Source organism: Takifugu rubripes, chromosome 1, assembly GCF_901000725.2.
Source record: "Takifugu rubripes chromosome 1, fTakRub1.2, whole genome shotgun sequence".
NCBI classification, from domain to species: domain Eukaryota; kingdom Metazoa; phylum Chordata; class Actinopteri; order Tetraodontiformes; family Tetraodontidae; genus Takifugu; species Takifugu rubripes.
Window position 1 is genome coordinate 9,936,296 of NC_042285.1, and position 13,665 is coordinate 9,949,960.

The window sequence follows — 13,665 nt, forward strand, 5'->3', positions numbered from 1 at the left end:
GTTATCGACACTTTTTTTTTTTTTACTTCCACATGCATATTTGTTACCTTTAGCTTCATCACGTAACAAATATTTATGTTATTGTTAGCAAAATAAATCAAAAACTTCTGAACTGATTTTAATGACATTTTCAGCTGACCATTAGCCAAGGAAGAGTTTATTACATTCTGATGACCTTCCGAAAGACCTTTGATCAAACCCAGTGGCTGATGACAACGGAACCTCGCATAACCTTGTGTTACGCCTGTCTTTAAAAATTATACTACGGGTCAGAATATATGTCCTGTTATTGTTTCGCGATACAAAATATAGGCTTCTTTGCACAAAATAATGTGTCTAAAAAATGAAATATTCAAATTTGTCTTTATCCTGTCAGTATTATAAAAATAATTTCACCTTAAACTCGTAGAGTTGTATAAAACGTTTCAATTTACGTATAATCAATCGCTTAAAATGGACACTGAGCAACAATAGTCTTATTTTGTTTAATACACACGCTAGATTTATACAAGAGGAACCATAAATATACCGATAATGTAACTGTCCTTAAAGGACCTGCGAGATCACGAACAATAAAGGGGTGACGTCACATCTACTCGACACATCTTTGTCAGTGAACAAAATGGCAACCTACTGTCTCACTGTCGCCCGACTGCAGGTACGACTTGAAATTGGCTATATTTTGTAATATTCACCATCAGCAGAGGCATGTCATTTCCTTAAGTTCCAATGTCATTTTCGCCTGCCTTAAGTGATGTTGTTGAGCTGCCTTCACTGGACCACCCGGAGCAGCTAGCGATCACTGTTAGCTGCTCCAGGTCATCCTGTCCTAATGCACTGAACGCGTTTAGTGCGTAGCAACTAATACAATCTCTGCCTTCCAAAGCGTCTAATGTCTTGTCTTATAAATCAATCACCCTTTATTTAAATTAGCCATTGAATGTTATGCCTATTTTACTTTTTACCTTTTTTCTTTAGTATTTGGTGCGTGATATCAAGGTTAACCGCAAGGTTAGAGCTTTCATTAGGCTATGAAAGCATAGCATAGCAGCAGTGTTTCATACTACATATTAAACTTATTTTGTAGGTAATCGATAAGTGTCTAATGTTGATGTTGTTTTTTAATTATGCAAGAAAAGTAGAAAAGACACGATGATCGGTTTACCCGTGTGTCTCTTTAATATTCAGGCATTGAATGTTTTCAGTTCCTGCTTGAGCTGCACTTTTAGTCAGTTTTTGTCAAAATTTGGGTATTTATTTCTATTTCTATTTAAGTGTTTGCCTAAATAATTGGCCCCACACCAGAAAATAAAGGTTATAAATGTCAATAAGCTGTAAATTCTGCATGCATTTACTTCAGGAATGTTGACTTGGGAATTTGCTTGACAATCAAGATAAGTCGGGACACTAAATCAGCTGATCGGTTGTAGATTCACCAGTTTGTCAACACACTTTGATGAGACACTGTGTTGGCACCTAAGATTCAGAACTTTCTTCTTTGCTTAATATTGTGGTATTTGTGCCTGCTATTCTGTGTGAGGAATTAGGCATTATTACCTAATAAATCAAAGCTTCCAGCAGACAGGCACACATCTACTTCTGTGACTAGAAAGGACAAAACTGATTTTTGTGTTTTTTGAGTTGGCTCTGATTTCTCACATTGTCTCTCTTCAGTTTGCTTTGGGCCATGGTGCCCGTCGTCTTCATGTTTCGGCAGCTTACAGAGCCACGGCCAGTGTGGCTATGAGCCGCTTTGAGCCCACCTCCTCCGTCAACTATGAAAACATCCGAACCAATGTCAACGTTGTCAAAAAAAGGTCAGCTTTCTCCTTTACCAAGTGATTCTGTTTAAGAGAGTTTTTCCTTTGTACAGTGTACATTTATGGAAAAATGGGATGTGTGGCTTTTGTTTGTTTCCCCTGTAATTACCCTCATTGTTTAGACTGGTACACTCTCCTAATTACATGACTACATGAGTAGTGAAACTAAAATTTCCCTTCACGTTGAGATAAAATATACTAAAACTTGACTGAAGAAAATCCTTTCTTTAAAAAAGGCCACATTAAGATCACTTTTATTTGGATCACTATCCATTTTACTATTATTTTTTTATTTTCAAATAAAAAATCCCCAGTCACTTTGGTCTTTCGTGCTCATACCATTATCATATCTCCCTCTGTATTGTATTCTCTACTCACTTGAAACCTTTTCTTGTACCTTGATGTGGAACACTTGCAACTTTCACCCTAGACTCAATCGGCCACTCACCCTGTCTGAGAAGGTCGTGTACGGTCACCTCGCTGACCCCCACAATCAGGATATCGACAGAGGCCGCACATACCTGCGTCTGCATCCTGACCGCGTGGCCATGCAGGATGCTACGGCGCAGATGGCAATGCTTCAGTTCATCAGCAGTGGCCTGCCGAGGGTGGCTGTGCCCTCCACAATTCACTGTGATCATCTGATCGAGGCACAGATTGGAGGAGAAAAGGATCTGGCCAGAGCAAAGGTGAGTGATTCATTGCATTAATCTTTAAAAATGGTATAAACACTTCAGCTTCCACAGGCTTTCATCACAAATTCCATTTCAGGAAATCAATCATGAGGTCTACAACTTCCTGGCCAGTTCAGCAGCCAAGTATGGTGTTGGCTTCTGGAAACCAGGCTCTGGAATTATCCATCAGGTTTTTTAATCACCTGTGTTTTTATGCTTTTTCTACAACTAATTGATATTGGCACGCTAAATGTAAGTTTTCATGCATTAACAGATCATCCTGGAGAACTATGCTTACCCAGGAGTGATGCTGATCGGCACAGACTCTCACACACCAAATGGAGGTGGGCTTGGTGCCATCTGCATTGGCGTTGGAGGAGCAGATGCTGTAGATGTCATGGCAGGAATCCCCTGGGAGCTCAAGTGTCCAAATGTTAGTACAACATATACATGTTAGGAGATTTACCTCAATTTCAGAGGTAAATTCTGGGTGTAAACCTCTGCTTGGGACCTCTTCTAGATGAAATTTGCCTAACCCTGTTGTTTTTTATTTCACCGTGTGATGCTGCTTTACCCACAATCAAAAACGTATTAAAGGAATTTGGTCAGTACTATTGATCCATCATTGTGTGGGATACAGTATGTTTTTATTTATTTAACCTTTATTTCCACAATTTAAATGTTTGAGGACAAATTCTCTTTTTTGGTGGTAGTTATAGTTTTCCTTTTCTCCTTCCTCAAAGGTGATTGGTGTGAAGCTGACAGGTTCCTTGTCAGGCTGGACATCTCCCAAGGATATCATCTTGAAGGTGGCTGGCATCCTGACAGTGAAAGGCGGCACCGGAGCTATTGTAGAATACCACGGTCCAGGTGTTGACTCAATATCCTGTACAGGTAAGGTTAAATAAAAGTAGTATTTCCTGTAAATGATGGGAATAGTCCCTCTCTGGTTGAATAATATGAGTTTCAACTTGGACAGGAATGGCAACAATTTGCAACATGGGAGCTGAGATTGGAGCCACGACCTCTGTGTTCCCATACAACCATCGCATGAGGACCTACCTGAAAAAGACGGGACGTGGAGGTAAAGTGCCACATCAACAGATTCCTTGGGCTTCATCCAAAAATCGATTTCAGTATTAAGGATGGCATTAATGAAGAAATGTCCCACAAATAGGCATTCAAGTGGACTTTGTGACTAATCCATTATTTCTACCCAGATATTGCTGCCTTGGCTGATGATAACGCTGATTTGTTGGTACCAGATGAAGGCTGCGAGTACGACCAAGTCATTGAGATCAATCTGGATGAGGTCAGAACTGCCCCATTCAACCAGTTGCAAACTGATTTCACATAAACTGTTAAAATACACAAGGTAATTTAGAATTTAAATTGCTAAATGTTTTATATGATCTACAGTACAGTAGGTTTGTGTTTGCTATATGGAGGGTTGAATTGTGCGAATATGATGCTTTTTATTTTTTGAGAGTTTAGGCTCGTGTGATTTTGTTTCTTTAAACAGCTGAAGCCGCACATTAATGGACCCTTTACCCCCGACCTGGCCCACCCAGTGTCTGATGTTGGCGCTACTGCTGAGAAGAGCGGCTGGCCGCTGGAGGTTAAAGTTGGTAAGACTTGTTCAGTGGAAAATCATCCTCTTGGTTGCTGGTCCGACCATCTGGTGATAAACATCAGCTTGCTTTACTGTTTAGGGCTGATTGGCAGCTGCACCAACTCCAGCTATGAAGATATGGGCCGTGCCGCCTCTGTGGCCAAGCAGGCTTTAGATAAAGGCCTCAAGTGCAAAGCTCAGTTCACCGTCACCCCTGGATCAGAGCAAATCCGAGCCACAATCGAAAGAGACGGATATGTAAGTCTCTTTGTAACTCCCACTGATCGTTTATGGATTGTTGCATGAAAACTCACTCTTGTATTTCCTAATTCAGTCAAAGATCCTCAGCGATGTGGGGGGTGTGGTCCTGGCCAACGCCTGTGGACCCTGCATTGGACAGTGGGACAGGTGCATTAATAGTGGTAAAACCATTCCGAATTATTCACCTGTTGTTCAGTAGTTCAAACATTCTGTCTTTTCATTCAGGCGCGATGTGAAAAAGGGGGAGAAGAACACAATCGTCACTTCATTCAACAGAAACTTCACAGCCAGGAACGATGCTAACCCTGCCACACACGCGTTTGTCACCTCCCCGGAGGTAAAAATAAGGAGAAATGGGATGTGGTATTAGATTTATAGCCTCCTGGTCACAATGTGGTCCTACGTTCTTTCCATTTCCTTTAGATTGTGACCGCACTGGCAATTGCAGGCACACTGAAATTCAACCCAGAGACCGATTATCTTACAGCCCCAAATGGTGAGAAGTTTAAACTGGACCCACCAAACGGTGATGAACTCCCCGTCCAAGATTTTGACCCAGGTCAGGACACCTACCAGCACCCACCTGCTGATGGCATCAACCTCAAGGTGGATGTGAACCCTCAGAGCAACCGCCTGCAGCTTCTGGAGCCATTTGACAAATGGAACGGGGGTGATTTGGAGAACATGACAGTCCTCATCAAGGTGAGGACAGCTTCTGTCCATTTGTCTTTCACTGTGAGGAGAGGGACAGAAACATTTTACCCCATTACCACAGGTCAAGGGCAAATGTACCACAGACCACATCAGTGCTGCCGGACCTTGGCTGAAGTTCCGTGGTCACCTGGACAACATCTCCAACAACATGCTGATCGGTGCAGTCAACAGTGAGAACGATGCCGTCAACAAGATCAAGAACTACACGACAGGAGAATACGCAGGAGTCCCAGATGTGGCTCGCCACTACAAGGTGCTGACCGCCACCTTCCATCGGAAACTGCACTCATGTCAGTATATTAATTGTCGGTTATACATCTCGTCCATGCAGGCTAATGGTCTGTCCTGGGTCGTTGTCGGGGATGACAACTACGGTGAGGGCTCCAGCAGAGAACACGCTGCACTGGAGCCCCGGCATCTGGGAGGAAGAGCCATCATTGTCAAGAGCTTTGCCAGAATTCACGGTATGGAAATGTTCTTGAATTGGGATCGTTTGAAAGCTGTTGCCTCAGTATTGACACCCTCATCTTGTCTGCAGAAACCAACCTAAAGAAGCAGGGTCTGCTGCCACTGACCTTCAGCGACCCATCGGACTATGACAAGATCCGCCCAGATGACAAAATCTCCATCAGAGGCCTCAAAACTTTCACTCCAGGAAAAGTAAGTGGGCATCACACCTGGAATATCGACTTCTGCAGAGCCATTCATTAATGCCGGTTAGAATTACATCTCGTTCTGGTTCTGTTCAGCCTCTTCATGCAGTTTTGAAGCACAGTGATGGCAGCGAGGAGACGCTGGAACTCAATCACACCTTTAATGAGACACAGATCGAATGGTTCAAAGCGGGGTCGGCCCTCAACAGGATGAAGGAGCTGCAGCACTGAGAGGGAGGAGTGAGGGGAGGGATATGAGGTTGTTGGGGTGCAGAGGCATAAGGAAGATTGCCTGGTTGAATCCCTGGTTGTTCCTTCATCTACACTTGCACACAGTTTGGGGTTAAGTCAGTATAGAATATGATTTTTCATAGACTAAGTGCCAAGCTAATGTTGATAAAGGAACAATAGCAGCCGGTGTGTGTGCTCTCATTTCCCAAACCGTTCATTCATTACTTCAAGATTATTTTCAACAAGGACCGTTGACTGAAATAAATTTTCGTCCATTGTTCTAACAGAAAAAGGGGGGTACACACGCACACGCACACACTCACTAACTTTGACCCAGACGTGACAGCTGTTGTGCCGCTGCTGTACTGGAAGCTGTTCCAACCGGTTAACTCCACCTAAAGGTCACTCAGCTGATCCCAACCGGGGATGCTAGAAAGGCATTCTGGGAGATGGAGGAACACGTGTGATTCAACTGAATATCAGGGTGGCTCTGGAAACAAAAGTAAACTGTCCTATTAATAGAGTCCTTTATAGCTTTACGTGTCGGTGATACAAACTCATTTTGGTTCCGATATACAGATGAATCACTTGTCAGAACGCACCACATAAACTCGTATTTCCAGCATTACCCCTGATTATACCATCTTCCTTGCAAGGTTAAATGCTTCTGCCCCCATTATATTTTTATTTATTGCTTTCCCCTGTAAACACTTCCTCAGTATGATCGCTGCACATTTTACCTGTCTTGAGTGTTTTATCACAACAATGAAATTAGACTTGGAAAGAAGGAACTAATAGAATAAACCAATGTTATACTGTAATAAGCAGAACAGCTTCATGGAGGTAACCAGGTAACACGTGTCACCGCGGTGTTTTCATGATGGGACAACGTGGTTGATTGAATCTAAGATCATCAGTAAATTGTTAGAAATCTAATGAGGTTATGCTAATTTTCTTCTTGTCAAAAGAGTCTACGTCTGTGTACTTTAAATCGTTTGTGTGTTACTTGCTCCCAGATCTTTTCTGTTACAAAGAGAACAATAGACTGTATAATAAAACTCCACAACTATCATTCATGGATGTCGAGCTCTGTGTCATCTGTGGTAGAGTTCAAATCTGGAGGTTCAGTATCTGTTCCCCCTTAAATGTCCAAATGTAACCTAGGACATTACATTTTGTTATAGCATTTGAATGTACAGAATTGAGAGTTTATTATATTTAAACTTAATTTTGTCAGAAATGATAAAATAGTCTGATGAAAAGCAGCATTTTCACCATCTTCATGTTGCACTTAAAACTACAATAAAATGAGCTCCAACATCAAGGCTGCAGTTTTTTCCTGTGATTCTCTGGTGGACAGAGACACGCAGGTGAGGAGTCATTTCATGCCCTTATTAATTTCACTCATTTAACTGCTCAGGACAGGGAAAGAAGCCATGTCCATGGCAACATCTCTCTCAGGTAAAAGAAAAATGTCAGTTCCTGACGCACCTGTCCATATATAAAGCATTATATCATCAATATTACTGCCAATGTTCATCATGGTTCTGTAGCTACATCTGGCTCTGAGGAAGGAGGTAACCCTCCATCTTGGGGCCAGGGCAGTGGGCAACTACTACTAAAATATCCAGATGGGTGTTGAAAGGAACAGAGGTCCTTGGTGGAAGATTATTTTGGGAGAAGGCCCTGAAGGGTCAATAACTTTCTGAAGTTTTGTATGTGACAAAGGAACTGGTTTAACTGCAGGATGTGACTCAAACAATCCGACTACTGACGTGCGCGGATCCCGCTGCTGCCGCATCTTTCACGTTCGTGGGAAGCTCCAGTCCGAGCGTCTCAGCCTGTTCCGCTGATTACAGACACATTAAAATGTCTCCAGACGGAAGACAAAGACCTGAGTGTGGCGGCCTGGAGTCCGCTGTGGGGTTTTTAGCGCAGCCCCCCCCCCCCTCCCGCCCCATCACCATCCCCGCCGCCTCCGTCTCCGTCTCATTCGCTGCCGGCTCTCATCCCGCCCGTGTGCGCCGCATCCATCCCGACATCGACGCACTCTTGTGCGCGCCGCTTTCTCGGCTCTGATCCCAGGATTGCGTCTCGACCCACAAAGCCGGGGAGCGGTGGAGCCGACGCCTGCCTCCCAGCTGATCGCTGCTTTCGGTCGGTGAGTCGTTGCGCAATCGGTCGCTGAAACGCGTGAGTCGACGCGCTGATTCACGCATCGCAGCTTCTTTCTTCCGCGGCGTCGTGCGAGCGTCGCGGGGATTATTCACATATCTGCGCTCACATGTGCGGGGGAATTTTACAGACATTTCGGTGGCATCTTTTTTATTGGGGGGGGGGGGGGGGGGTCCTTTCGCCTTCTGGTGGCCTCAGTGTGAGAACGTTCTGGAAACAATCCGCCTCCAGCTCTTTTATCCATCTGTGAATTATTTATCCCGCAAGAATCCCATTTTAACACACCATACCAGGAAATAGTGTCTCTTTAAAATGTAAAGTTTAAAGACTGTGTGTGTGTGTGTGTGTGTGTGTTGTCTGGTTGACGTGTCTTCCATGCTGATGCACAGGAGCACAGACAGCCTCAGTGGGGCCACTCTTGGCCTTTTGTCTTGGTCCAAAGCCCCCCCATCCCGCCTCCTTTTCCAGTTCACCCTGTCGTTTGCGTCTCTTGTGGGGACTCAGGATGGGGGGGCTGCGCTGATATTTTCGGCCAGCGGAAAAGAACTCGGCTGCCAAAGTTGCTGAATTATTAAAGGCATACATTTCTGCCTGGCTGTCCGTGATTGCCAGGCTGCTCTCTGGTGCCACCCCGGTGACAGACGTGCGCTCATCATCCCAGTGTGACACCAGGCGGAGGATAAACCCCCCAGTCACCCTCCCATTTGCATGGTATTTTTGCTAAGTAGGCTAATCAGGGCGAGGGATTAAACCCTGTGATGATGACGGGATCTTTGTGGTATTTGATGGTGCCAACAGCAGACAAAATAATCCACAGATTCTCTTGTTATCAGATGGTAGAATTTATATCAATTTCCATGCTCGGAGCATAGTTTCATAGAATCTGTGCATCCGTACTGGCCCAAAACGTATAAATTCCAGCCCTGATAGGTTAATATGGTTGTTATTACTAGCAAAACGTCTGTGACCTGTGTGACTGCAGATAAAAAGACAAGGAAAAGTGTCACTTAAGCCGTGTCGGCTACAGGTGGCTTGTGCCAACGCCATATACACGTCTGTTAAACGGGGTGAAAGGTCATCATCGATGACTCACCGTGGATCGTGCGAACTGGAATGGGCAGTTTCCTGGTTACAGCCGCGCTGCTGTGCAGACTCGGGAGGGGGTTGAATCATGGTGTGTTGTGGTCAATCTCAGGTTTCCGTGTCGCCGTCCTTCTGAGCATGTCAGCACCTTGACTTTAGCATTTAGCCCAGAGCTAGCATGACTCTTCAGTAGGCGTCACACACCAGTAACAAAACACCCCTGAAGTTAAAAGTCCAGTGGAATTTGGAGATGAGCACACATTTGTAACGACTGATCGGGGTTTGTAAAAAAGAGCCTCTATCCACACACACACACACACACACACACACACACACACACACACACACACACACACACACACTCATTGCTATATTTAGAGCGGCAGTGAGAGAGCTGCAGTGTAATATTGATCCTGTGGGATTCGCTCCAAACACACTAAAAAGGTCTTTGTCAAACACTCGGATCAGTGCAGAGACGTTCTGAGCCGCTCAGAGGCTTCGCTTGTGCTCCGAGGCTCGCACAGTCGAGTGTGATGACGCTGAAACGATAAAGGCCTCGTAACAGCTCCAGAATAATAAGCGTCAGTGTCACGAGCGCGTGTGTGGTGCACGGTGAGCCCCTCCAGATAGCAGCTTATTGTGTGCATGCGTGCGAGAGGAGCAATCCTATAATGGATGTCAGTCTGGCACAAAAAAGGAAAAAAGGATATTAATGTAATCGAGTGTGACGAGCCAAGCGGGGGCGGGTTCACATCAGCTCGGGACCCTTTCGGATCCAGATCGCAGACCTGGAAATGGTTCCGCTCTCAGTTTGCTCCAGCTTTCAGTGGACAGGACCAGATCTGACCTGAAGGTGTCACCTGTGGCTGTTTTGGTCCATGCAGCTGTGCTTATTTAGGCTCCCGTTTCCAGGCCTTAAAGTAAAAATGTGACTCTGTGACTCCACAAATTCAATTAAACTATTTATTTTCCACCTTTTATCGCAGTCTGCTGCTCTGCCGTGTCCAGGACCTCCTCCCTGACCCCCCCCAGCCACAGACAGTCTGCCATGCAGGAGGTGTGACCCTCCGTCCTCTGTTCTTCGCACACCGTAGACCGAAAACACAGAGAGCAAAGGAACCCCGACACCCCCAGCTGGAAGCAGTCAAGATGTCAGACCCCGATGCCTCTCGACCAGCAGAGCCCTCCTCACTGCCGCTCACCTCCCCCCGGACCCCCCTGCACCTCTCCTTCCCCTTCCTGAGGGAGGGCAGCCAGGTCTGGGAGCGGGAGAGGAAACCGCCTCAGCCCAGAGAGCTGCCCAGCCCACTGCCCACCAAACGCACCCGCACTTACTCAGCGTGAGTGGTGGGGGGGCTTCTGATGTGACGTCCTTCCAGGATAACTGACCCGTCTGTTGTTTCTGCCCCCGCAGGACAGTGCGAGCCAAATCAGGTCCAGTTTATAAAGGAGTGTGTAAAAACTTCTCCAGGTCTCAGGGTCACGGGTTCATACGGCCCTCTCATGGAGGAGAGGACATCTTTGTCCACATCTCTGAGTGAGTCTCATCACAAAGCGGCATCACTTATATCACATGTTGAACTCTATCGATGAGAATAGTGAGCGCCACACTTCTGACACCGGGATTGACCACCGGGTGGCGCTGTTCAGTAGAGAAGTACACGACACCACCTTTGCATTGGTCACGGCTAATTCAGCATTGATTATGTAGAAAACCAGCCACCCAGAAGCTAATTCAATTACTGGTGAAGTGGAGCAAACTGAAGGTAAAATAATTTTTGTCTCTCCGACAGCATCGAGGGAGAGTACGTGCCTATGGAAGGGGATGAGGTCACATACAAGGTGTGTCCCGTCCCCCCCAAGAACCAGAAGTTCCAGGCTGTGGACGTGGTGATCACCCACCTGAATCCAGGCACCAAGCACGAGACCTGGTCTGGTCAGATCATCAGCTCCTAGATCAGAAGTCTTCGGTGGCGGCAGAAGTTTTGATTTCATTTTAGATTTGGTCGTTTCTGAAGGGTGAAAAGTTGTGCCGGGAAGGTGGGGGGGGGGGTCTCGTCAGGAAGGCTCAGAGCTGAGCCCGATTCCACAGGGGCACAACTAGCATTTGAATGTACAAGCATGAATGTTTGATTTGCAGCTTCTCTTTTATTTCTGCCTTTGATTTGAAGAAATATCTTTATCTTTTTCGCAAGAAACAATATCTGCAAATAATTTGGCGAAAGTTGTTTTAGGAAATTGGACCACCCTCCACAGGCAGACAGGTGAGGTCGGTTTTATTTTGATTATGTGACATCACTGCCAAAATTTTGAGGGAGAAAAAAACCTCTACTGGACTGGAGGGGGGGGAAATGACAATTTAGCCATATTGTGTCTGTGTTTACAACAACAGATGGAGAGCATCCAATCCAAAACTGAGGGAAGAAATTGTTCCTGCTGTCTGCCATTGTGCTTGGTTTGAACAGCTGCCTTCATTTCACTGCCTTCAGAAATATCCTCAAGGTCAAAAGCTGTGCAGATGAAAACAGTGATTCTCAAGTGCTCCACTTTTAAGGAACTTCTTCCTTGTTCTTATTGTAGCACTACTGTACTTTTTCTATTAGCTAGGTTTTCAGATTCAGTGTCACTGTAGCCGGCTCCTATGACGGTCTTGGCGGTAGAGACGTTAGCGAGGAGACGCTCTGAAACCAGGCCCGAGGGTGTGGGGTTGGGTGAAGAGGAAAGGAGGAGGAGGAGGAGAAATTGGCAGAGGATGGAGGGATCAATGGACGAACTTCAGCAGAATTGGTTCAAAATGAGATAAAGCACGTAGATGAATGATCATGAGGTTAAAGTCCAATTAAAGTCAGCGGTTCTCTTCCTGTGGTCAGGAAATAAACTCTTTGAGAGTTAGACCAGAATATTGATTCTGCTCTTATATTTCCTACGGGCTGATGCTAAATATGAAGTGCTTAGCTTAACCAGCATAGTGGCTAATAACAGGGAAACAGCTAGCTTAGCATGTGTACTTGGTAGGAATTAATGCGCAGATTTGCTGGAATTAAGTCATCTTTAGATTGTACATTTATTTAATTCTATATATAAACAGTTCAACATTATTAACATGATAAAAAAAAATCTTTAAAGGTAGTGTTGCATTACTGGAGCTCGGTAGAGATAAAATCTACCTCAGTCAGCCAGAGATTCAACACCGGGACCAAAGCTCCACGGTTCAGACACACCCTGATGCTGCCTGGTGATCAGCTGATGCTGGTTGGATAAAATGTGACAACGCTAAAATGCTCATAATGATGGATCCTGATATAATTCAACAGAACTACTCCAATCATATATCAGGCAAAATATTTAGTTTATGCTTGCTGAAGGAACGTACTGACTCTAAATTCAGCACACACACACACACACACACACACACACACACACACACACACACACACACACACACACACACACACTATTAAACACTGTATTTGTAAAAAAAAAAGTGACCTATGAAGTTTTGGCCAAGCCGAGCTAACTGGTTGCTAGTGATGTTCTTCATCTGACTCTCAATAAGACTGAGAACGTTTGTGTTCTTCAAAATTGGCCAGGAAGCATCTCGTTGGAATGATTAAGCTTTAATGGCGAAGTTTTCCACATGTTTTCTATTTCTGACCTTAATAACGGTAGCGTACATGGACAAGAGCGCCACACAGGGAAGGATGTTGCTGATTTTTAGGAGGACATTTAAAGAGATTTAGCACGTTTTGTACGATGAAGCTGTGGGAAAGGTTGAACATCATAAGCTTCCTGATGTATTAAATAAATATTTATTTATTGACTTATTTATTTTCATTTGTAACTATGAGAGAAATGAGGTGTGAGGTTTTCGGTAACCACGCATCGCATTTGTAAGTATTTGTGCAGATGAAGAGCCTATTTGAATACGATGCAGCGTCCACTCATGATACTCACCGTTAGAGCAAAATCTTCAGCCTTTCCAAGCAGTTATGTTAACGTCTTCTAACTATTTTTAAACTACGCAATGTTCAGAATAAGAAAGTTGTTTTTGTCGGCATGTTCTCCACCCTTTTGTCGTGTTCCCTGCGTAGAATGTGTTGGTTCTGTTGGAGCGGCTGTGCAGTAGCAAACGTTGGCGCCTTCAGAGAGGCGTCGTTCTCGCCATGACTGTGATTTAACACCAGTAGTGACGGACTGAACCTTTGCCTCCTTTACTGTGAAGAAATCCTTGAGTTCACATGCACTTTTGTCCAAACACCGTCTACTTTGTCATATAGTTTCAATAAACCCTACCATGGTATCCACACCCCGGCGACGGTGTTTTCTTTGCTGTGGTCGTGTGTTTTTGTCACCGTCAAAAATGTGGGAGTCAAGGTCGCGTTCCTGTTTTAACTCTTCATCACAGCGCAGATTTATGGCGATCGGTGTTTGATATTCACACG

The 13,665-nt window shown here is 44.9% G+C and overlaps 2 protein-coding genes and 1 long non-coding RNA gene across 4 annotated transcripts; 2 read left to right on the top strand and 1 right to left on the bottom strand.

The window, feature by feature from the left end:
- Positions 1 to 553: 553 nt before the first annotated feature.
- aco2 (aconitase 2, mitochondrial) lies at positions 554 to 7,289 on the top strand. The gene is made up of 17 exons (XM_003961522.3): positions 554 to 658; positions 1,675 to 1,817; positions 2,251 to 2,509; positions 2,592 to 2,684; positions 2,769 to 2,927; positions 3,238 to 3,388; positions 3,474 to 3,578; positions 3,715 to 3,806; positions 4,017 to 4,122; positions 4,207 to 4,364; positions 4,441 to 4,514; positions 4,593 to 4,704; positions 4,791 to 5,069; positions 5,143 to 5,334; positions 5,413 to 5,545; positions 5,620 to 5,741; positions 5,831 to 7,289. Exons 1-17 carry the CDS (start codon positions 623 to 625, stop codon positions 5,963 to 5,965), a joined length of 2,349 nt encoding a protein of 782 aa, XP_003961571.1. The 5' UTR covers positions 554 to 622; the 3' UTR covers positions 5,966 to 7,289.
- On the bottom strand, positions 4,930 to 10,201 carry LOC115249949 (uncharacterized). The gene is made up of 2 exons (XR_003888568.1): positions 9,234 to 10,201; positions 4,930 to 5,100 (listed from the first exon to the last, which is right to left on the bottom strand). It is a non-coding gene; the product is annotated as an uncharacterized lncRNA (long non-coding RNA).
- On the top strand, positions 7,923 to 13,529 carry csdc2a (cold shock domain containing C2, RNA binding a). Of its 2 annotated transcripts, none has more exons than XM_003961357.2 (4): positions 7,923 to 8,126; positions 10,210 to 10,563; positions 10,638 to 10,760; positions 11,017 to 13,529. In XM_003961357.2, exons 2-4 carry the CDS (start codon positions 10,373 to 10,375, stop codon positions 11,177 to 11,179), a joined length of 477 nt encoding a protein of 158 aa, XP_003961406.1. In that variant the 5' UTR covers positions 7,923 to 8,126; positions 10,210 to 10,372; the 3' UTR covers positions 11,180 to 13,529. The 2 variants fall into 2 exon arrangements, with proteins under 2 accessions (XP_003961406.1, XP_029692418.1); XM_029836558.1 differs by having other exon boundaries at positions 7,923 to 8,122.
- The last annotated feature ends 136 nt before the right edge of the window (positions 13,530 to 13,665 follow it).